Source organism: Pelodiscus sinensis, chromosome 1 (assembly GCF_052426305.1).
Source record: "Pelodiscus sinensis isolate ZL-2025 chromosome 1, ASM5242630v1, whole genome shotgun sequence".
NCBI lineage: Eukaryota > Metazoa > Chordata > Testudines > Trionychidae > Pelodiscus > Pelodiscus sinensis.
In genome coordinates, this window is record NC_143052.1 from 172,320,281 (window position 1) to 172,344,681 (window position 24,401).

At 41.3% G+C, this 24,401-nt stretch overlaps 1 protein-coding gene across 2 annotated transcripts in view; it reads left to right on the forward strand.

The window, feature by feature from the left end:
* GBE1 (1,4-alpha-glucan branching enzyme 1) overlaps nucleotides 1-24,401 on the forward strand; it is a 255,351-nt gene that overhangs the window by 84,511 nt on the left and 146,439 nt on the right. For both annotated transcript variants that reach the window (XR_012897753.2, XM_075909685.2), the window contains exon 3: nucleotides 3,629-3,744. Coding sequence is in view for 1 of the 2 variants with exons in the window: in XM_075909685.2 (XP_075765800.1) it covers nucleotides 3,629-3,744 (116 nt within the window). In the remaining variant the exon portion in view is untranslated. The remainder of the gene's footprint in view (nucleotides 1-3,628; nucleotides 3,745-24,401) is intronic.

Here is a 24,401-nt window from a genome sequence, read left to right on the forward strand (position 1 = left end):
TTGGTGAAAAGACCAGAAAAAAGCAACAGAAATGATTAAAGGTCTAGAAATCATGATTACCCCAATGAGACTGAAAGAATTGGGGTTGTTTACTCTGGGAAAGAGGACTGAGAGGGGACATAACAGTTTTCATGTATATAAAAGGTTGTTACAAGGACAGGAGGAGGAAAAAAAAAACATTCTCCTTAACCTCTGAGGATAGGGCGAGAAACAATGGATTTAAACTGTGGTTTCGGTTGGACATTAGGAAAAGCTTCCTAACTGTCAGTGTGGTTAAGCATTGGAATAAACTGTGTAGGTTGTGGAATCACAGGAGGTTTTTAAGAGCAGGCTAGATAAACACCTGGCAGGGTGGTCTAGATGGTGCTTGGTCCTGCCATGAGTGAAAGGGACTGGACTTAATGACTTCTAGATATCCTTTTAAAGTTGGCAGGTGTCCGGTACTGACCCGGATAGTCTGGTATTTTTGCTTCCTGTCCAGTTTAAAAAAAATTCAGAAAATACTGAACACCTAAAATGTCCAGTATTTTCTGATTTATTTTCCCCCCTGCCAGGAGACAAAAATACCAGACACCTGGCAATTCTACACACACTCAGTAATTCGGCCCGGGACCCTCCCGACCCAGCCCACAGGCCCCTCCCGAACCCCGCTTCTCTCCCTCCTTCCCCCTCCCCCCCGTTTACCTGGTTCTCAGGGCAGCTCTTTTCCAGCACAGACTAAGAAAACACGATGGCTGCTGGCAAAAAAAGCTCCAAAGGACTTAGAGGCCATGCTTTTTTTTGTTGTTTTGTTTTTTTTAATTGCTCAGTAACTGTCGGGGTCTTTTTTTTTTTTTATCAACAACTTTGGTTTCCCTCTTTTTTTTTTTCCCTGTTTTTTTGGAGGGTCGGTATTTTCGGTTAAACTATCTGGCAACCCTACATCCTTTCCATTTCTATGAATCTATCCCTTGTTCCAATCTTACAGAACGTACCTCTTACACTGCTCAAGGTTCACTTTTTCAGAGGGAGCTCTTTTAATTAGTTCATCAGTCCATCAAAGCCTATGAATATGCATTAGTTCTTTGTAATCTGAGTACATTCTTCAAACTTTGACCAAAACCACACTGGTGTAGATTAGGGATGTTAATGTGTGCGTGTGTGTGTGTGTGTGTATTTGGTAAATGTGTAACCCCTGAAATTTTCACCAGTTACATATTTAGATGCGGGGGGAAGGGTGTTGTGGTGCTGTTTGGCAGGAACCTGTACACACAGGCTGCCTCTGCCTGCCCTCTTACTCTCTACTGTTGCCTCTGTATCAGTTCCCCAAGAGCTGGTGCTTGCAGAGAGCCTGCTTAATAGGGAGGAGGCCTTGTGTGTATAACCAATGAGCTCATGTTCTTTGGTTAACCATTTAAATGTGTACACTGTTATATCCCTAGTGTGGATAAAAATTACATTTATTAATGACAGAAATATCTGAAGCAATTAGAGATGAAGAGAATCAGAATTCATTGCAAACAGAAATAAAAGAGGAAAACTGCAAGCTATGTCCTGAACTTTATCAGGCTAAATCATATTTGAAGAAATAAGGTTTCTCTTAAGTCTACAGTAGTCTGTGGTAACTGGAAAGGGCCAATTTCCTCAGTTCAATGATGTTTCTGTCTCCCAAATCCGTCTTTTTGTCTTGTGTACGGGTGGAGGAGGAGAGGTAAGTCTGATGATCTCTCTGCCTCTTACTTTATATCCTTCAGATGCTGGGAAAAACAATCCATGCTTTGTCATGAGTTTAGGCAGCCCTCATTGCCTATTACTTCCCACTCAGTCATATGAATTGTAGTCTTGCTTGCAGCTTCTGTGTACCTTAAGTTTGACATGTAATATTCTTTGTTTAGAGCTCCTTTTTTAAATTTATTTTGAGGAAACTGGTTTGTGGCATTTCACAGGCTCACAACGTATTTTTGTAAAGAACAAAGAGCAAAATTGTGTAACTTCACATATACCGTATTTTCCGGCGTATAAGGCGACTGGGCGTATAAGACGACCCCCTAATTTTCTAGATAAAACATAGGTTTTCGCCTATACTCGCCGTATAAGACTACCCCCCCCTTAAGAGGCCAACGGGCAGCGCCCCAGCTGCTCTGCCCCAGGGTCCACAACAAAAGCCTAGTCTGCTGGGGGAGGGGGGTGCACTAGCTGCGCCGTTCCCTCCCTCCCCCCCAGCAGACCAGAGAAACGGGGAGCAAAACAGCAGCTTTGCTCTGGCAAAGCCTCAGAGGCGCGGGAGCCCACCGTGGCTGCGGCTTTGCTCCCGGTGCCCCTGGTCTGTTGGGGACTGTCTCCAGCAGACCAGGGACACTGGGAGCAAAGCCTCTGAGGACGCGGGCAGCGGGACAGCCGCGGCGCATCTGGGCTGTCCCGCTGCCGGCTTCCCCCGAGGCTTTGCAAAGCCGTGGAGGGTCTCAGGCAGCGGGGCCCCTCCACGGCTTTGCGCCGCGTCTTCCTGGTCTGCAGACCAGGGAGACGTGGAGCAGCTTTTCTCGCCCCCAAGTACACGGGCGGCAGGACTGCGAGGTCCTGCAGTCCGTGTCCTCCGGGGCGAGAAAAGCCCTGCTCGTACCTGCAAGTCGGGGACTGCCTGTATGTTTATACCCGGCGTATAAGGCGACCCCCGATTTTTGGGGGATGTTTTTTAGTATAAAAAGTCGTCTTATATGCCGGAAAATATGGTAGTGATCATACAGAATGAACCTCTATAGTTCAGTTCTCTGGTCCAGCAAAATCCATGGTGTAGCATGGTTTTAGTCAGTCTCATGTCCACTTACCTATGTGGGTGTGGCTAAGTTTCCTATGGTCCCATAACATTTTGTTTACAGCTACCAGTCCAGGCTTTCAGTATTATATGCTGTTATTTAGGTCTAATTTACCCCTGAATATCCTGAAGTGGAAGTGTTGGTAACGCCTGACAATATTGACTTCCTGTGGCCTGGCAGAGTCTCTGGTTCGGTACTGGTCATGCCTAAGGGTGCCATACTAGAGAGGTCAATATGTAAACACATTTCAACAGAACAATAATGTTCAATGTTTACTTTTTCCCAATAATACCTCACAGGGCTTACTTGGTACAAAAATATAACCATATGAAAGCAGTGAATATGGGGCACAGGGTGTTATTTTGAGGCATAGCGTGTCAAGAAGGGCACATCTTAAATTTCAGATAGCTTTGTTTTGAAATGGTAAAATTTGGGTTCCATTATGGTCAAAATCATGTTTTATAGTGAAAAGTCGTCTTGTCTTGAGCAGTGATTCACCTTAACATATTTAATTGTGGATTTTCAAGTGCAGAATAGCCAGTAACACCAGAAAAATAGTTAAGATGGTAAAATTCTCTTTTCAGAATTAAGTTAAAGCAAGAATATAACTTTTTTTTTTAACTACAATGTTGAATTAATACTGGTATCTGATCTCTTGAACAGATAATACTGTTAACTAATCCAGTGTTATTCAATAATATCAAATGTAGAAAGAAAACAATTTGTTTTTCAGTACTTACTTTTAACTAGGGTTTTTTTTCAGACAATATAAAATATTATTATTTTTTGTATATTTGAATAGGATAAATCTCATTAGTACACTTCCTCTATTGCAGATGGCTGGAATCCATTTTCTCATCCATATAAAAAAATGGATTATGGGAAATGGGAGCTATTCATCCCACCTGGACAAGATGGACTCTCTCCTGTGCAGCATGGATCAAAACTAAAGGTTATAGAATTTTTCTTACCTACTTTGGATGTAGAGTTTGGGGCCAGCTTGTGCTTTGTATTTTAAATGAAGTCATTTATTTTTTATTTAATTTGTCTTAGAAAACTGCAGACAAGCATATTAAATGATGTGTTTATCTGTACAAACTGTCCTGAATGAGTAATATAACGTGTGAGTTTTGTGTTTGGATTTTTGAAATCCAATACGATCTAAATTTGTGGAGGGGATGTAGGGATAGACAAATGTGTGGTTATGAAGATTTCAGAAACTGAAGATGATAAATTGTGAGTATATATTCAATTCAATAGAAAAATAAGGATGACCTACAACTTATCTTTTTAAAAAAATGTTCTAGCTTATTTTTGATACAATTCCCTTAACTGTTAGGGCTCAACTGGTACATGAATTTCTTGCTCATACTCTTTTGCTTCAGGAAGCCATTTGTCGGGCTGCAGTAATGTTAGAGCTGGTTGTTTCACTTTACTTCTATCATCCAGTAAGTAAAGTAGTATGCTGTTTCAGATCATATTTTATTTTCAATGTCATACATGGCTCCCTGAGGCTTAAGACTATGATAGACAATGTACAACTATGTTAATCACCAATACTTGGAATACTTGACAATTATTGTAACTTCTGGACTATCCTATGGAATTGTACCAACATTTTTTGTCCTGATGGTTCCACATGTCACTTTAGAAGAGGAAACATAATTTTTCACGAGTTGGGCTAAAGATTGATTTTTATCCAGAAAAATATAGGTGTATATAGAAAATATTTTAGGCAATTATCGTAACTATTTTGATGTAAGAGTACACTAGACTTCTTGTAAAAAAATAAATACATTCGTCATACCTATAAAGTAAACTAACATAAGAAGGCTAAAGAGGAGGGTGGAAGAATAAAAAGGGAAAACCACAAAATAGCATTGCATTGTTGAATGAGGATTATGAAGAATAAAGGAGGCCAAATCTACAGTAAAGGAGACAAGCAATAACAAAACAAAGGGTATAGCAATTATAAGCATGATTACAAGCTGGAAAGTAGAGATTTTAAAGAAGATATAGAAATTTGGAGGGTAGACAAAGCCAAATATTACAATAGGATCTCAGGCCTATATGATCAGATGGCAGTTTTCTATCGAAGTCTAGAAGAGTTCAGGGAGAGATTGGGGAACCAGTGTTTCAGAGAGTAGCAAGGCATTCTAAGAGACGCCTGATAGTGTTGTGAGACTTTAAAATATAGAGAGGTAGATCTGGGAATCTGAGGCTGTCTACACTATGGGGTTTTTTCATCCAGGGGATGCGTCTGCTCTTCTGCTTTGCTTGCTTGCTTGCGCTTTTTTTTTTTTTTTTTTTGCGGATGAGCAGACGTGCTCTTTCGGAAGCACTATCTTCCTCCTCCCATGAGAAAGAAGGACTCTTCTGAAAGAGAAGCCTTTTCTGAAATTTGGCTCAGTGTCGACTGCCAAATTTCAGAAAAGCCTCTTCCAACAAAACTTTCGGAAAAAGGTACACAAATTGCGTTGGGGTGCGTCCGCAGAGCAGCTAGCAGTGAGCTGTGCAGGCACATGGCTCAGAACAAGAGCCACATTTCTTTAACAAAAAAGCCTCACGTGGCTCGAGCTTCGGGTTGGCCACCCCTGTTATAGCAGTTCCCACCTTCTACGGCCCTCCTCTTTGGCCTGATCTCGGCACCCATGGTTTTTACCAAGTGCACGATGGTGATGGCAACCTACCTCGGGCACAGAATTGTCCAGATTTACCCATACCTCAATAACTGGCAGGCCAAAGGCAGCTGCCTAACACAGATCCAGTGTGACACAGTAGTGCTTCTACATCCCCACTATTCGTTGGGGCTTCAGGTCGGTGACAAAACATCCATGTTAGTAGCAGTTGAAGGGGTAGAGTTCATCAGAGCAGTGTTAGACTTGACCTGTACAAAAGCATTCTTGTCCCAGGACAGATTCCAAGACATGGCGAGCCTCATGATAAAGTTGACCACAGATAAGGCTTGCCTGCTTCTGTCAAGACACATGGCAGCATATACATATGTGATCCACCGCACCAGACTCCACGTGTGGCTGCTCCAGCAATGGCTGCCACCATCTTACTCCCAATCCCAGGGTCACCTGGACAGAGTGGTCACAATCCCTTTGCTAGTACTTATCTCAGAGAATACCCTGGAAGGAGTCCTCTTTCTCCCACCCCTAACTCCCTCAAGTTGGTGGTGTTGGACTTCTTGAATCACAACTAGGGCGCACACCTCAGCCATCTCTGAACTCGAGGGTTGTGGACCCTCTCACAGGTGACGTTGCATATAAACATTAAGGGAACTCAGAGTGGTTTGTCTGGCCTGTGGGGTGTTCCTACCACACATTGGGCAAGTTGATGTGAGCCCTCACAGATAACAAGACCTCAGTGTTCCACATTAAGAGGCAGGGAGGAATGTGCTTGTTGGTTCTGTGCCAGGAAGATTCCACCTCTGAGACTTCTGCCTCAGTCACAGTATCCACCTGGAGGTGGGTCGCCTCCTGGGGTTGGCAATTCCCTCGCAGATCACCTTAGCAGGGACTTGTCTTCTCATCATGGAGGTGGCCTATATAATATTCCAGAGATGGAGTTTTCCTATAGGAGCTGTTTTGCACTGATGGTGACTGGGCAGGGCTTCCTTCTCTGATGCCTTTATCTGCTGTGCTCATTCGCACCTATCCCTCTCATTGGCCAAATCCTAGTACGGATCAAGAAGGACAAAGCTCAGGTTATCATTATTGCCTCAAAGTGGCTGTGGCAGCATTGATTTGGCATGCTCATGTACACCCTCCCTAGCCCCTTCCCAACTATCTGGACCTATTATCAAAGGCCCATGGGTGCTTCTGCATCCCAGTCTTGCATCCCTGTACCTCTCTACCTCTCTAAGTGGATGCTCTGTGGTTGAGCATGGAAGAGCGCACCTTCTTGGAAGAGGTTCATTAGGTCCTGCTAGGAAGCAGAAAGCCATCCACCAGGCTGTCTTACCTACGGAAGTGGGCAAAATGTCTCCTCCTGTGTGTTGTGGCTTGGTATCTTTCCCAAATGCTTCCCTGTGCATTCTATTATATATCTTGATAATGTATGAGTTTAAATAATATAACTGAATATTTTTATAGTATAAAAATCTTAAATATAGTTTCTGCTTGTAATTACTACTTAAAGTTGAAAGGGCTTCATAACTTTGTTATCTTCAACACCATGGAGCACACTTACCTTTTCCTGTTGAGGCCTAATTATATAGCTGCTAATATCTTCAATAAATGACAAGTAGATTGAGGGCAAGTAGAGAATTGGTGAGGAATGCTGATACATATTCATGTTAAAAATAAATAAATCTTTATTTGAAACTATTAATATATACTCACATGTCTATAATCAGTATGATCTTATTTGTGATATCCTCATCCATGGTTGACTGCAACACTCATTTGTTTAGAGTTGCCAGATGGTTTAACCAAAAATACGAAACACCCTCTTACCACCACCACCCCAAAAAAAACAGAACACTGGGGAAAAAATTCTGTTTGGGGAGAGGAGGGCAGGGGAATGAGAGACCAAAGTTTTGAGCAAAAAAAAAAAAAAAGGACCCTGAGAGTTAAGCAATAAAACAAACAAATAAAACAAACCCCCCAAACAACGTGGACCCTTTAAGAAATGCTTTTGAGAGGCTTTTTGGCCCTAACAGGCTGTCAGTGGCCGCTTGCCATCTTGCCTCCCTGTGCTGGGCCGGACAGCTCCCCTGTGGAACATGCTAAGCACCCGGGATTTTCGCCTCCTGGCTGGGAAAAAATCAGAAAATACCGGACATTTTAGGTGTCCGGTATCTTCTGAATTATTTTACCAGACAGGAAGCTAACATGCTGGACTGTCCAATTCAATACTGGACTGTCTAGTTCGATACCAGACACCTGGCAACCGTACATTTGTTTCATTTTTGCTTGACGGAGTTAAAGAAAACGTTGTGATCCCTTGATATAATTTGGGAAGATGAGGTTCTGACCCTGAAGGGAGCTAACCATCTAGATATTGAACCTCCCTGTTCTGGACCACTTGGGACCTGACTGCTCACAAATGGGGGAGTTTGCAAAACCAGGGGAGGTAAGCGGTATTCTAAGCCTGAATGTCTACATCCAAATCAAATGGCCCCTTTCCTTTAGCCTGAGAAGCCTAGTTCATCTGAAATGGATTAGAAGCAGGTGTCCAACTACATTAAAGAGTCATGGAATTCACTCTTGCATAATAGGATGTAGCTGTGTCCTTTGCTCTTTTGGCTCTTGATTGTGGTGTGGTAGTATTGTTCACCCTAACAATAAATATGTCCACAGTTGTCTGTGTGATTGATTATAATGGCTGGCTCCTCTGTACATTTTGTAAAACTACATATATTCAAATTTAGGAAGACGTTATAGTTATGATTATTTTTACACATTTATATGTAGTGTGGGAAGGTTGGAATATGTCATCAGGAGTGTCACATTTCAGTTCTTTGCATACACTGAAGCTGAGATTTTGTAGGATTTATAGTGTTAGAATGAATATTGTTGATGAGTATCATGATAACGGAGCTGGAGAATAGTATTGTGTTGAATGAATATTGTCCTGTTAGGATTTTCTGGTGTGGCTTTGTAATATCATGAGGGAATGTAATCAACCTGAAGATTTTCTCTGTATTAATTTTAAATGAAGATTTAAAATGCTGAGCTTTGAAATAGTGAGAAGGTCAATCTGCTTGTACTTTTTTTTAGTAACTTTTAAGTCAGACTAGGAAGATTATGGAGAGATGGATAATGACACTAATCTAGAACAGAAAATTTTCATTCAAGATAAATATTGCTTGTTTTAGTAGTAGTGCTTTAAGTTTTCTAGCAGTCTTTTTATTATTAAACACGGATGAAAGTGGGTAATAAAACACAAACCATAACAAAAATACCCTGATAGAAGTTTATATACTTCTGTCCCTTAGGGACTTATTAATAATACAATTCAGGCTGAGCTCTCTTACGAATTACATGCTGTCTATTTACAAACTGAAGTCATCTCCTAGTGAAGAGTGCATTTAGGGCTTGTCTACAGTTTTATTTTTAAACCATATCAAATCAAGTTAATTCACTTTGAAAATACTTGCATAAAGGTGATGCATAGTGGACTGTGCTTGCTTTGAATTGTATTTGTTTTTTTTTTGTTCCTGTATGCAAAATTGCTGTGCAACAAATCTGTCTTGCTTCCAGTGGCTGTTCCACAATGCTGACCTATCTGTTTACTTATCCACCCTCTCTGCCCTGCTATCAGTTTTTCAGGATGGTGCTCTCCCCCTTTAAAAAATAGACACAGAACCAGATTTTGCCTATTCTGCTGCTACATCCCAATGTATCCTTATTCTGGTAATATAATCACAATATGCAATTGTGATCCTGGAGGCCCACAAAGCATCTGATGTTGTGATGAGACCCTGGATCTTATTGCTATCTGGGAAGACATTGTTTTAACAGACTCTTGTGGCTCCACCTTGGAATAAAGTCATTTTTGCGGACATTGCAAAGTAGAAGTATGATGGGTTTGCTGCTTGGACGCTGACCAGTGCCAGATATGCTTCCTCAACTGCTTACTGTTTATTGAAAAGGAGGCTGAAAAGATCTAATCTGGCAGGGGATATGTGACCATTTTTTTTGATGAACTAGATAGGATTCTATGCAATTATGGTATGATCTGTCCCAGGCCTGTTCAGCACCTGTTGCTTTCAGTTATTCTCACACTGAAGAAGATGATCTTGACCCATCTGGGTATGAGAACAGGAATTCTGGAGCCTTCAGTGAGCCATAACTGTTTTGTACAATGAGCACTAATGACAGCCAGCTGGAAGGTGAGCCCCCAGTCCTACCCTGGCTGAACTAGATTCCCATCTGGAAACCCAGGCCTGGACTAGAGTCAGATCCACTGGCGGGAACTTCACCTATGTTTGCAAATTACTGCTATTGTTGTTTGGTGGAGATGAGCTAGTAGCAACTGCCTCTTTCTTCTTTTCCTGGATCTTGGCTGTTACAAAATGGTTCCCTCAAGCATGACACAGTTACAATCTGTACTCTGTCCTGAGGCAGATTTGAATACACAAAGCTGTAATTTGTGAAGAAAAAAATGCCTGTTTAGTGAGGCCTTGCTAACAGGAAACAAAATGTGATAAGTTTTCATAATTTGCATGAGATGCACATTGCTTCCCCAGTCAAGGCACAAACAGTATTGCTTTCCCCCCCAGTACTGCTCCCCCCGCCCCCCAAGGTAAAAATACTGAAGTATCATGCGTTCCAGATGGCAATCACTGTAGGACCCTGTCTGGTTTTTTGCTGCACTTACTCCACATCTAGGGGAGATAGAATTTAAGTTTGAGAAATTGATCAATATTGTTTCACATATCATAGGGAACAGACAGATTCCCATGACCCCAGATATAGATTGCGTGCCCCTTTCAATACTGCAGTGCATCTGGCAAATAACTTCACAGTGTATTTTGCTAGTCTGCTCTTTGCCTGTTGAGCTGAATAAAACCATTCTCTGCCTCATCAACTGCCTCATCCTAATATTACTGAGAATCAGCCTAACAGGAATGTGGAGGGAATAATTTTCCAGATCCTCCCGGACACTCCTCACTCTTTCTTTATAACTGGTGACATAGAGTTCCAGTCAACCAATCCCTACTAGTGTGGAAGCAAATACAGTAGACTGAAATCCAAATCCACCCAGTACCCTATGTATACACCGACTGTTAATCACATCTGAGAGTTTCCCTCCTCTCCTTCCGCCTGCCAAGAATAGAAAGTCTCTCTCGTGGAGATAAGGTCACACATGCATCCTTAGGAAAAAAGTAATCATGGTTTGTCTTGGATCTGAACAAGGAACCTTCACTCCCTTTCCCCAACTCTTGTTGCCATAGCATCTGAAGCAAGACAGTGAAGGGAAGGCACTCTCTCCACTTCCAACCAGAAAAAAAAGGAAGACTTGCATCTTCATGCTTGCAGAACTAATGGCTGAATTAAAGCAAAAGTAAAAAACAAGGAATAGTCTAGTAGCACCTTAAAGACTAACAACACATGTAGATGTATCATGAGCTTTTGTGGGCATAACCCACTTCTTTAGATGACTGGAGTATTAAAAGTGTGGATCCAAGAATAAATAAGGGAAGGGGTGAGGAGGTGGGGAGAGAGGGGGAAGGAGGAGAAAGAAAGACAGTGAAATTGTCTATCACCACTTCTCAGCCAGCCTAAGGAATGTAGCTCTTCCAGGAGAGCATGGCAGTGGCCCAGGGTAGTATCACAGTTGCTAAGATGACCCTGGGTATGGCTAAGGACAATATCACCATGGTGAAAGGGAGCATGGGGAAAAAAGACCGATGCAGAGGCAGTTCATGGATGCTATCCTGAACCAGAAGAATTTTCTGCAAAACGTGCTGCAGCTATGCCAGCAGTCCCTAGTCTCATAACTTGGGGTCCACTCATGTCCTTGGACAATGCTGTGACAAACAGCAACCGTGAACTGCTACATCTGCTCAGCAGTACTTCCATTGGTTCCCATTCATTTATCAGATTGAATCTCTGAGCATTGAGAACACTTCAATCTGGAAGTCCAGGTCTTTTCATTCTTGACAATTCTGAGCTGTGACATGACATTCCGACTGAGGACTAGAACAGCCCAGAGGTAAGGCATATACTTACCTGTAACTTTATACATTACCACCCTCAAATTGTTGTTACTGTTGTACTTTTTGAGGTCTGTTTACAGTGCTGCATTCATTAAAGTTTTGTGTATACAGGCAGTCCCCGGGTTACGTACAAGATAGGGACTGTAGGTTTGTTCTTAAGTTGAATTTGTATGTAAGTCGGAACTGGTACATATTGTAGGGGAAATTCTAGCCAAACATTTTTTTTAGTTTTGGATAGCATAGGGAAAGGTTAACTCCCCTCTAATGTTTGTTTTGCTGTCTGTTCCCCTGTTCAGAAGATTTCACATCTATTTCTGTCCCTGTGACAAACTCAGGACTAAAGGAGTAACTCATCAAATACCAAACAGCTCTGCACCATGCTTTGAGCTAATAGCTTTATTTCCACACACCACCCAGGGTTCTAGGAGGAGGGTCCTTTTTTTGCTAACACAATGAGGCCAGCACTTTGTTTGTTTTGGTGGAGTCTTTGTTTGCCCAGGGAGCCCAGCATGTATAGGGGGAGGAGGGGCGGAGAGGCTGCTTTTGTCTGCTGTTCGGCAGCCTGTTGCTCAGGGGAGGGGGCAGCCTGTTGCTGGCAGGGGGGAGGGGGGAGGCGTGCAGGATGCGAGGCCGCGGGGGGGGGGGGGGCAGCGGGCGTGGGGAGGCACTTTTCCTCTGCCCAGCAGCTCTGCGGGATCCCTGTCCCTGTGGCCAGCTGCTGCAGGCAGAGGCCAGTTGGAGCCGGCCGAAGAGGAGGAGGAGGTGGATTCTAGGACCCAGGTGAGCGAGCCCCGGGGACGCTGCTGCGCTCCGGGAGCCCGGCATGTATAGAGGGGAGGAGGGGCAGAGAGGCTGCTTTTGTCTGTTCGGCAGCCTGTTGCTCAGGGGAGGGGGCAGCCTGTTGCTGGCAGGGGGGTGAGGGGGCAGCGGGCGTGGGGAGGCACTTTTCCTCTGCCCGGCAGCTCTGTGGGACCCCAGTCGGAGCCGGCCGGAGGAGGAGGAGGATCCTAGGACCCAGGTGAGCGAGCCCTGGGAATGCTGCTGCGCATGTGCGGGAGTTGCCTCACCCCGTTCGTATCTAGGGATCCGATGTAAGTCGGATCCACGTAAGTCGGGGACTGCCTGTAGTTGGTTATTTTGTTGATTGATTAGTTACATGTATTTCCAGCATATTACTTTCCCCCTAGTTTCATTAAAACTTTATTTTTATAGTTTCATAATAAAAATAATTCACATTATCTCTATTGTGAGTCGTCATTGCCATTAACAATTTTTTTTTAAAGAAAAATGAAATAATGCATTGGATTTCGCAAAAGCACACAGGGAATGCTAGACTTCAACCACCCACCCACAATACCCCAGTGCTCTTTTGTATCTTAACACAGTTGCTAAAGGCTGACCTGTTAAACCATGAGACTTGAAATCCAAACAGTAGCTGTCCCTTAGGCATTCCCTGTTTGTGTTCTCTGTGGAGCACCTTGCTGGCTGCTTGAACCTCCGAGCAAATCTCCATTTTAAAATCTACTCTCTTTTGATCTCTCAAATATGGGGGGGGGGGGGGGGAGGGGGAAGGGGAGGAACCCATGTAGTTAGAACATTGTCATTTTCTGCTGCTTCCTACCCATTCCAAAAAATAGTGCTATTTGGAAGTCAGGTGACCAAGTGTACACTGTCCTTCTGCAGCTGCTACTAAAGCAATAACTAAAATGTTCCATTCCATATATACAAGTGGATTGTGTATGGCAGGGCTATTTAAAAGGCAGCCCATGGGCCACATGTGGCCTGTGGCCCATTTATTTGCAACCCCATGGTGCAGTTTGGGTTTACACAGGGCTCAACTGGTGGCCCGCAGGTGGGATCCTTTGAACATGGCCTCCACTGGGAACACGCTCCACAATGGCAAGGTCTCCCAGGCAGTGTGAGCATTGAAGACGCAAGCAGATGGGCTGGCTGGAACAGAGGGGTACAGGGTGTCAGCATTTCTAGCTCTCAGGGAGGAGGTGCTTAGAGCACCAGGGCATTATGAGAAATGCTGGCTGCTTAGCCTTGTGGGCAGAGCCTGAGAGGTGCTGACAGGCTCACACTGGCCACATTCGGGTCTGGCACCGCAGTTTAAGGCTTAATCTTTGTATTTATGCCTGCCAATGTAAAAGGAGCTATTTGTAAATATTTGCCTATATATTTGCATGTACTGTATGTGCAACCACATGTAAGTTGTGTCCCTCTGTGTATGCTCAGAGTATCATTGTGGGCCCCTGGGGCTTCCAGAGTTGAATAACCCTTATGTATGACTTCATTAGCCAGGGCAGGAAAGGATTAGCCATGTATCCCAGAATAGTGGGATCACACTCCATACCTTTAATGCTTAATTGTAGTTTAGGAATTAAACCCCCGCACAGTTAGTTAAGGGGGAAAAAATCTCTTCATGCCATGATCAACTGCACCTTCAAGTACTGAGTGGAAATCCCCTCCCCATTCAGTGAGAGATTGTTTGGAAAGGCATCTCTGATCACGGATTTAGTGGCATGCTGCTGTCTGTATAAGCGGGAAATATCAGAAGAATGCTAATCTGTGTTTATGCTCTTCCTTAGTCTAAAATGTGTGAACTTCCTTTTAAAGCCTATATACGGTAGGTGTTTTAATAACTCTTAATATGCAATTTGTTTTTCTGTATGGTGAGATTGAGGATGGATGGTTGGATGTTTTCTTATCAAGACTCATCCCATGCTCTGTTGTGCACATACATTAGTTTATTAATCAGTGTTCAGATCCTTGCTTCTTAAACTTTTAAATAAATCATTAAAATCAGTGGTTGAAAGGCTGTATAATGTTTGTTAAATTCATTTTTATTGCACTCCCTAAGACTCCAATCTGGCCAGAGTATTGCTGTAGGTATAACGCTGAACTGCAGAGATCTTGTTGCAGCAATGGGGTCAATGCTAGTAAAAAGTAAGTCCTGATATATAAATGGGATATTTGTTACTCTTTTTTTTATGCTATCTGCCATGGGAAAAGGAATATATGTAATAATTTATTATATGAAGAGCATACGCAAAAACAGAAATGAGACCTGATAAAATGGCCTTCAACATTGATGGGGAGTTCTAAAAACTATTCACAGAACTTTATCCGAGCAGGTACTGGGTCAGCACTCTTACTGTTTAGAGATTCAGGGATTCTAAGCTGTTTGCTGCCCTGGCATACTGAATAGAAAATACAGCATCTATCGAGACACCTGAATAGCTGAATCACTGAGTTTACACCTGGTTTGGGTAGGATGTAGTGGCGGGGGAAAAAATCAGTTCAGCTTGCTGTAAACGACTGTAGATTTTTGATTGCTGAAATGAGTTAGTTTTATGGGTTCATAATGGGTTATACTGTATGTCCTGATGCACTGTAGCTGATGGTGCTAGGTCTGTGAATGAAATTGTTATATACAGTGTTGTAAATCCTACTTGTATAAGCTTTAAATCTAACTTAATGCAAGTAATTTTGGGTAGCATTTCTCTCTTGAGTTATAATGGCAACAGTCCGGATTGATGACCAGCCTGAATAATTTAGTTTTTACCAAAAAAGCCTGCAGAGATTAGGAAGCTGTCTGTAAAATATCAGTGGTGGCCTAGGGATTGTTTTTTGAAATCATCATTAACTAACTACTAATGGGTAGTTTTCTTTGATAGCATGTTTATAATTGAGTGGAGATAGATTTTAATCTAACAGAAAAGCAACTCAATTTTATCATTTATTTTGACTTTCTGGGAACCACAGCAGCCTTCCTAATTTCTCTGTGTATGATGAAGGAACTAAACATATACACTGGCCACTTATTCCGGAAAATCAGCCGCTTTTCCGGAATAACTTGCCAGCTGTCTACACTTGCCCCTTGAATTTCTGGAATAGCACTGATGATCTACTGTAAAATCATCAGTGCTTTTCCGGGAAAAACTATGCTGCTCCCATTCGGGCAAAAGTCCTTTTCCGGAAAACTGTTCGGGGAAAAGGGCCAGTGTAGACAGCACAGATTTCTTTTCTGCAAAAAAGCCCCAATCGCAAAAATGACGATCGGGGCTTTTTTGCGGAAAAGCGCGTCTACATTGGCATGGACGCTTTTCCGGAAAAAGTGCGTTTCCGGAAAAGCATCCTGCCAATGTAGATTCGCTTTTTATGGAAATACTTATAACAGAAAACTGTTCCGTTTTAAGCATTTCCGGAAAAGGGTGCCAGTGTAGATGTAGCCATACAGCTCAGGGAACAAATAACATAGGTTTACTTTGAAAAGATCACCTTTAGAGAGAAGTGCTAGCAAAACACTTCCCCCGCCATGGTTCTTCGCCTTTCTTACCTTGCACCCAAAGAAATATTGATTACTCCCAGTATGCAGCTTTAATACTTAATCTTGGAAGAGTCATGATCTGACTAATTATTATTTACGTTATTGCCCAAGGATGGGTAATAATTTTAGACCAGAGGCTACTTTGGAAATTTTTGAAGTGGCCCTGGGCCACCCCTGGAACAGGCGGGGCCAGGACACTTCCATGCTTCCCCACACACAGATGCTCTCCCACACACAGACCCTGATTGGTCTGGGGGTGGTGGAACATGCATAGTCCTCGCACCCCCCCCCCCCCCCGAATCTCCAGTTATCCTGAACAGCTGGTGGTTCCCTCTAGGCATCCTTGCCCCAGTATTGGGAGGAGACTTCATGTGCTGCCCCCAGGTCAATCAGTGCCTGGGGAGGGGGAGCATGTGAAGTCATTTGCTCCTTGCCCCTGCCCTGCAAGGGAGTGCCTTGCTTAGTCAATCACCAGCTGGGCTACAGCAGGAGGTTGACTTGAACTGCTGAACCACTTGCAGGGTGGGGAAGAGATTTCACATGCTTTCCCCATCCCCAAGCCTTGATTTGCCTGGGGGTGGGTGGAGTACATGAAGTCTCCTCGCACCCTGTCCCTGTCCTTAGAAGCACTGCACCCCTGTTCTAAGCACCTTGCACTCCTTGCAGGGTGGGAGGAGACTGCACGCTTCCCTCTGCCCTAGGCCCTAATTAGCCTTGGGGCAGGGGGAGTGGCAAATCCTCCACAGGTTGGATCATCTTACTTGGTGGACCGAATTTGGCCCACGGACGCCCTCTTGCCCACTCCTGGTTAAATAGTTTGTGCTGAATGCCCTAGGTAGCCATGATTAGAAATGTCTAAGAAATCTAGATATACTCTATTTACTTAATGAAAGCAGGCATGTACAAGAAAAGAAAGCTAACTGCAAAGAACCTGATCAATACTTGTTTATAATTTTTAGCAACATATTGTGCTTCTCTACTAGTAGAACTGCCTACTCCATTTCATTCAAACTACACAGGATTGGCCCAGGTGAATTGTTATGGTGTAGTCTCCTACAGCAAATAAATTAAGTTTTATTTTTGATACTGTAGTAGAGGCTGTTGTGGCTGACCACTGCTGACTAGTAATCCCCACAGAAATGATTAAGCAGTAAAACTTTACCAAGTCAGACCTTATATACTCCTATAAGACTACCCGTGTAAATGCTACAGGGAAGTGGACTTCTGAAAGTGCCGTCTTTTGCATGAAATAAAAATCCACCAAACTTGTCCTTATTGGTCAGAAAATGGGAAGGAAAATAGGCTACCAGGGTCATGTATGAGGTCTGGTAGGGGATAGGGTATGGATCACGCTTATGTTCACCCTGTCTGCTGCTGCTGCTCAAGATGCTCTGGCAGTTGCTGGTACAGTGTGTGACCCTGCTGCTGTGGTGACATTATGAGCCCAGTATTTTAGAATATAGCTTTTGGGATGTTGTTTTGGCAATTTGCCAGTTTTCTTGAGCAACACAAGATAAGGCAGATGGTGGTTTTAGGGAATTAACTGTCAAACTTGAATAGACCGTAATAGATTAATCAAATTGTCTCTTGCCCCAGGACTTTGTCCTTATTGAATTTCAAAGATCTTCTGCAAACAAGGTGTTGGGAGTGTCCCCTCAAAGTGCATCTTGATAATGGAATTTCTGATAATTCAGGCAACCTAAATATAGAAGTCATCATCAACCCATCCTGCATTAACATTATTATAGGTCTCTCAGTTAAGGACAATTTTAACAATGAACAGATCTAGATTTCCTGGGGATTATCAACCTCACTTTTGATTGTGTAGCTTCACATGTGATATACAAACTTAAAAACTTAATGAATTACTTTGCTACTCTTTCATTGTACAGTACTGTCTCAATGGGGATGAGTGGGTTTTGGAGCAAATTATCTTGAGAAACCAGAGGGGGCTGTCCTGTGAGTATTGCCTTTTTTTGTTTGTTTTTAATTTAGATTTCATTAGTGAAGAGAGTTTGGTAGGAGGATCTTAAAATATGAAGAGCTAGGGGAATCCACACGTGCCAGCAGATCCCATTTTTAGGAGAGTCTGTTTATTGATTAAAGTTGTCAGATTCTGGCAAGATGGAAAATGATAGGCCAAAGACAGTATTGAACTATTTTGTAGGGAAAGAAAATACCTTCAATATTCCTTATACACCTGTGATATGCTGGGATCTTGATTAATGTTAACTCTCTCAAACCTATGTCATCCTCCGCATTTGCAGGAATGTGAGGGTCAGGAAATAGCGGGTATTAGATCAGCCTGGTTACTTCATGATAATTCTAATGGCATTGAAGTTTAGATTAAGTGTTTATGTGGAATATTTATGCAAGGCACACAGGAGATAGGTGGTAATATATGAGGTATGTCATAATTGTATTTACAAGTTACTGTCCCTCCTGAAATGGCTTAAAACAGTTATTGTGAATCTTAACTCGTATCATTCTATATGTTATTCCAAAGATTGTCTTTAAAAAATACCTTCAATCCATTATACACAAGAATTTAACTGTAACATGCCAAAAGCAAAGTTCTGACCATAAATCTGCTATTGTGATGGTGACTTTGTTTACTAAAATGAATTGATTTATTTTCTTTCACAGCTATTCTAGGGACTAGAAATTATCCCAGGTTTCCACTTGTTTAATATTGACGACAGCATTATAATAAATAGTTAAGGAGTTGGAATTTTAAAGGCTTTGTAGAAGATGTTAGTTCTGCAATACAGATCTGTTTGTAAAGAGCCCTTTACCTTCACTGAATGTAAACAAGGAGTATCTTGTGAAGCCACTGTTTATGTAGCAGATTGTGTCATCTAGGAGGCATCTTCTAAACCAATTATGAAATCTTCTGATTTTTATCTTGTAGGCCCAAGTTGAAGACAATGGGCCAGAAATTGTATTGAAAGAGATGTTGCCATTTCTAAAATAATAATTTCTAATGTAGCTCTCCAGATTCAGACACTATATCTGCGTTCCTTGTAGTGTTTATGTACTGTACTTGCTAAATGATTTATAGTAAATCCAGTTTTTCCATCTTTCCAGTTAATATAGCATAGTTTGGATATAACTTTTTTCACATGGACTTGATTGGCATATTTTTTTTAGACTAGGAAAATGAATTCCTAAAAGTTAAACTAATAGTACACAAGTAAAATAAATACATAAAAAGAGAAGTTACTTTATTCATCTAAATTACTGAAATATGTTTTTCAGTGACTCCTTGCAAGATATGCATCTATTTAATTTACAAATAGAGTTATATCTCCCTCTTTTGGAAAACCAAGGCATGACCTGTTTTAGATTCTTTTGCTCCTTTCATACATTTGTTGTATAAAATTAAACAAATGCAAAGTCCTCATGAGCAGATATTAAGTATTCATAATTAGCAAAATGCTAATGGATAGGAACGTTTATTAAAACATAATGCATTCTAGAGACTAGGTTAAAAGGCATAAAAAGATAATTTTGACTTGTAGGCAAATTAAATTTGTGTGGAATTTGTACATAATTTTAGAAACAAGTTGACCATTTATACCCAATAGTTAATTAAAAAAAATAGTTTCCGACTCGTCTGTTTTACCTCTCCCACTTCAGCACATAATTTATTGGGCAGGGTTGGGTCACAGGATATTTCTTTGCACAAACTTTTAGCCTCGACTGCATCTCGTTAACTTTTATATTTCAGTTAAGATCGTGTGAGGAAAACATTGGAAGTGGGAGAATATCAGTTAATTAGATTGCAATTTGTACAATTGTGACTTGGTAAACTGTTTTTACTATCTAAACTTCAAACCATTAGGAAGCCACATGGCACTTGGACACATGCCTTTATTCAAACAGCATCAAATGTAAGATGGTTCCTTTTACTCTGTTCTTGAGCCTAAGTAGGAAAACTACACTAAACTCCATAGTTACCCACTGGAAGTGAGTATTTCAATTTTATTAACTTAAATCAACTGTAAGCACATTTTTGTCTTATTTTCTGGTATCTGAAGTCTGTTACTCAAAAGTCAAAACCAACAGATTGTATAGCCCACATATATAGGGGGATAGCATCACCAGCATATTTATATTCCATATTATGTTTGTCATTGGAGGTAATCAAATATCACTTCCCTGTACTTTTAAAAGCTTGCTTGCTATTCCTATATCTACTGGAAATAGGAGAAGGTCAGTATTGTTTAAGAAGCAAAACCAAGCTTCATACACAATCTGTCGAGTGATGGAGGAATTAAACCATGAAGGAGAGGAATCTCCATAGTTGCTACATAACTGCCTACTTTTATTTTGTTAGTGACATGAAGTGGCCAGATGGAGAACAGTGAACAGTGTAGGGAGACAAAAATGGGGACTCTTAAGACTGCAATGCTGACTGAAGTAGAGCCATCGCTATATTATATTATTAAAAGAATATTTTTGAACTGGAGTTGTATTTGTTAAATACCAGCCAAAAGTTTAGTTTTTACTGCTCTTGATCTCCTCCTGACTTGGTCTTTATATGTTTTAATTACCTAGGTTTGAAGAGACCAAATTCTAATAAACTTAGTCATCAGCTCTTGACCAGTTGCATTTTTTCTAAGTAAATAATTCTCATGAATATCAAAATGGTCAACCAGGCTATACCCTATAATACAATAACATCTCTCAAAAAAAATCTTTGTCAGTTCTCTCCTTCCCTCTTAGTCCAATCATTAACTGCAGGAATTGAGAGATGGAACACTTAGTTCAGGAAAAAAAGTGGTGTTTTGTATTTTTTTAAAAAATGGTTAAGGCTAACTTAATCTTTACAAAGAGGGTTTTATGGGCACACTCCTGTTTGAAGGCAATATTGTCTTTAGTAGTCTGATCATGCTTGCTTTCAGATCAGGTTTGTTATCTGTTTGAGGTGTATGCTTTCTAAATGCAAACCCCAAGTTGTCGTGGTTTCTGTATTCAGATAATCTTGTCTCATAAATACACAAATGTGAAGCTAATAGAATGCTATAAATTCTAGTCTATAGAGATAATAGCTTCTTATTTACTGTTCTTGTAAATAACTCATTGACATTTGCATATTTATATTAAAAATGGGTCCACTCTATCATTATGCAAAATATTGTTAGTCTGTGATGGCCAATTTATTTTAGTCACTGGCTAAAAAGCCACATTTACCAACAATCATTTCAAGTGGTCTCAAGCTATAAAAGTAATGAAATAATACACAGTGTTTCAGAGCAGCTAATTTATTAGCTTGTTTTTGGAAATATCCAAGTCAATTGTCTCCACTATTTTTTCTAAATTGCTTTTTTTCCCCAGTCTCTGTGTAACAAACCACAATATAGTTTGTATCATATTTGCTAAATTGCAGACACGCCAATCTTTGATGTACATTACATTTTGTAGAGGATAACTTGCACACCCAGGCTCTCGAATTCAAAATAGTGTACAAGTCCTCATTGTTTATTTTCATGTCCTCCTTACACTCAAACCCATATACTCTACAGTTAAGTCTTTAGCAGAAGCTAATTAACGTATTCCATCCTAGCATTTAAAGGGAATGTGGTTCACCTGAAAATTACATTCCCTACCGAAAACTTGGAATATGAATTTAAAAGTAGCCTAAAGTTACTGGAATAGAAAGATTAGAAGAGAAGAAAGAGATCTTCTGCATAATCTGTTTCACTTCCATTGCACTTGCACTGGTCTGGGAGAAATCCATCACATACATGTTCTTCCCTAGGCAGTGCAGTTAGACGCAAAACTGAATAGGCAGTCGGCAGATGCAAAGCCATGGAGATGAGGTGAGCCTGAGCATAAATTGGGTTGGTCGAGAGAGGAAACCAATAAAGCACAGAAGAACAGAGGAAATCTTGGGGCCAGGAGGCAGAGAATGGAGGCGCATTATTTTCAAAAGGAGTCTCCATACATTTAAAAAAATGTAGACTGTGTCTTTAATTTTTAGCCAATGAAGCTTCTTTAACTTGTAATCTTTTTGTTTTCTTATTGCTGAAAATTGAATCTCTCATCACAGTAACAACGTAAATGCTATCTGATACTGGAAGATATGTTCAAAAAGTTATTTTTGTTTGTAAGAGTTCAATCACAAACCCTAAGCCTTTAAAACAAAAGCTTCAATATTTCAATGTTTATACAAAATTATATAAACATTTATAGTTAAATTATCTAACAAAGCCTAAATAAGTGCCATTTCTTGATTAGTTCTGTCTATATGATGTGAAGGAGCATTTTCTGAGAGTTTAGTAAGGTAGGTTAGTAAGGTTTTTTGTTTGTTTTTGGTAAAAACTATTAATAGAAGTGCAAAATATTTTTAGTGACTGAGGGCTTGACTACCCTACAAAGTTTTGTCAACAGAAGTCATATCAGCATGGAAAAAGCAACATAACCATAATTGCCAAAGGATAATCACAATCATTCCCATTGTTGACAGGTCATGTCCACATTGGGCACATTATCGTCAACAATATGAGCAATGTACTGTGGGCATATATCCCACAGTTCTTGGTGACACCTTATCTTGTTAGGTATTGTGGGAAAGTGGAACGGAGCATGGCATATCTTTGGACCATGTGTCTTGTCATGCATTGCTTTCTGTTCCTGCCCTCCACTGGTTTCCCGCTTCCTTCCATGCTATTTTTTCAACTGCCGTTGGTGGATCCTGTGCTTTTCTCCTATGTTAAGTGTCATTAGGACGTCATGCATTGCAGAGCAGTTAATTGTGAAGTTACTGATAGAGGAAGACTCACATGCACCCAACATTCTGTGTGACATGAACATCAGCAACTTAGCATTGCATTTGGCATTCACAGACCAGTCTTGTAGGCTAGACCTCTGCTATTGGGTTAGGGAGATCATCACTGATTGGTCTGATTGTATCCTCATTTAGGTATGGGATGAAGAGCAGTGGCTACAGAACTCCAGGATACTTAATGCCAACTTTCTTAGCACTCTTCTGAGCTGGTCCCAGACTTGCAGCACAAGGACACAAAAATGAGACGCTTCAGAGGGGTAGCTAAGTTAGTCTGTAACTGGAAAAAGCTTAAACACAACAAACAGTCTAGCAGCACTTTAAAGATTAACAAAACATGTAGATGATATCATGAGCTTTTGTGGGTACAACCCACTTCTTCAGATGAGTATGAGACCAGACCAGAATGAGTTGCCCTCTTGGTAGAGAAGCGTGGGGCCATTGCTGTCTGGAACCTGTTGGTTGTAAATCAACTTAGAGTAGGAAAGTCTACCGTTGGGGCTGCATTAATACAAGTATGTAGGACACTGAATCACATCTACTATGGAGGTCTGACTGGGAAATGTACTTGAAATAGTGGACAGCTTTGCAGAGATGGTTTTCCCTTTGTAAACAGAAAACTAGGACAGTCTGATAGATGGAACATACATTGCTATTTTAGCCATAGACCACCTTGCAACAGAGCACATGAATAACAATGGATATTTTTCCATATTGTTGCAGTCACCATGGACAATTCACAGACATCACAGAGTGGTCTGATAAGATGCATGATGCGCACATCTTTAGGAACACTGGCCTGTACAGAAAGCTGCAAGCAGGGACTTTCTTTCCAGACCACAATATTACAGTGGAGAATAGGAAAGTGCCCAGAGTGATCCTGGGAGTCCTGGCTTATCCCTACAGCCTTGGCTTATGAAAACTTACATGTGGCACCTGATCAGCTAAAAGGAACATTTTAATAATCGGCTGAATAGGTGCCCTGTGGCAGTCAGATGTACCTTTGGCAGATTAAAGGTACGTTGCGGGTGCCTCCATGGTAGGTTAGACCTTATTGAGGATAATATTCCCAAGGTCATATCTGCGTGCTGCATTTTGTATAATTTGTGTGATCCTAAGGGCAAAATGTTAGCTCAGAGGTAGAGTGATGAAGTAGAATGCTTCGTTGTGGAGTTTTAGCAGCCAGCTTCTAGGAGCTAAGAGGGCTGCTGTTAACATCAAGTAGGTTCTAAGAAAGCAATTTGACAATGAGGAGCAGTAACATACATTTGTTTTGGAGTTGCTTCGCTGGTGTCTCCCATGTACATTTTTGGTGCCACATATCCAAGTAAGAAAATATTTTAAAAGCCTGTACCTGGAGTTGAAATGATTGATAGGTGAAATAGTGAAACAAAACAAAAATGATTTACTGTAATAAAACTTTTCCTTTATTGATCAAGAGAAAGCACATTGACATTCATCAAAACACGTGATGCTCAAGGAGGAGCTTGGAAAGAAAACAACCTCAACTGTTTAGCTATCATTGCTAAAGTTGTCAGAGGGTGGACTGCAGGGGAAACTGAGGAGTCCCCAGAAAATGGAATGGAATATGTGGATGTAAAATGGGACAGGGTTGCTTAACAAATAATTTTGCATGTGCTGCAGTGAAAGTTGAGCCCAGATCTACTCTCTCTGCAGCATCTCTATTTGCGCCTCCATTACTTATCATCACTCAGTTGTATTCCTAGCTTGATTCTCACTTGTGTCCTGCCTTTTGGCTTTCCAGAGCTCCTTTTGTTTCCCTTCTTCCCTATACAAGGGTGCTGCAGCACA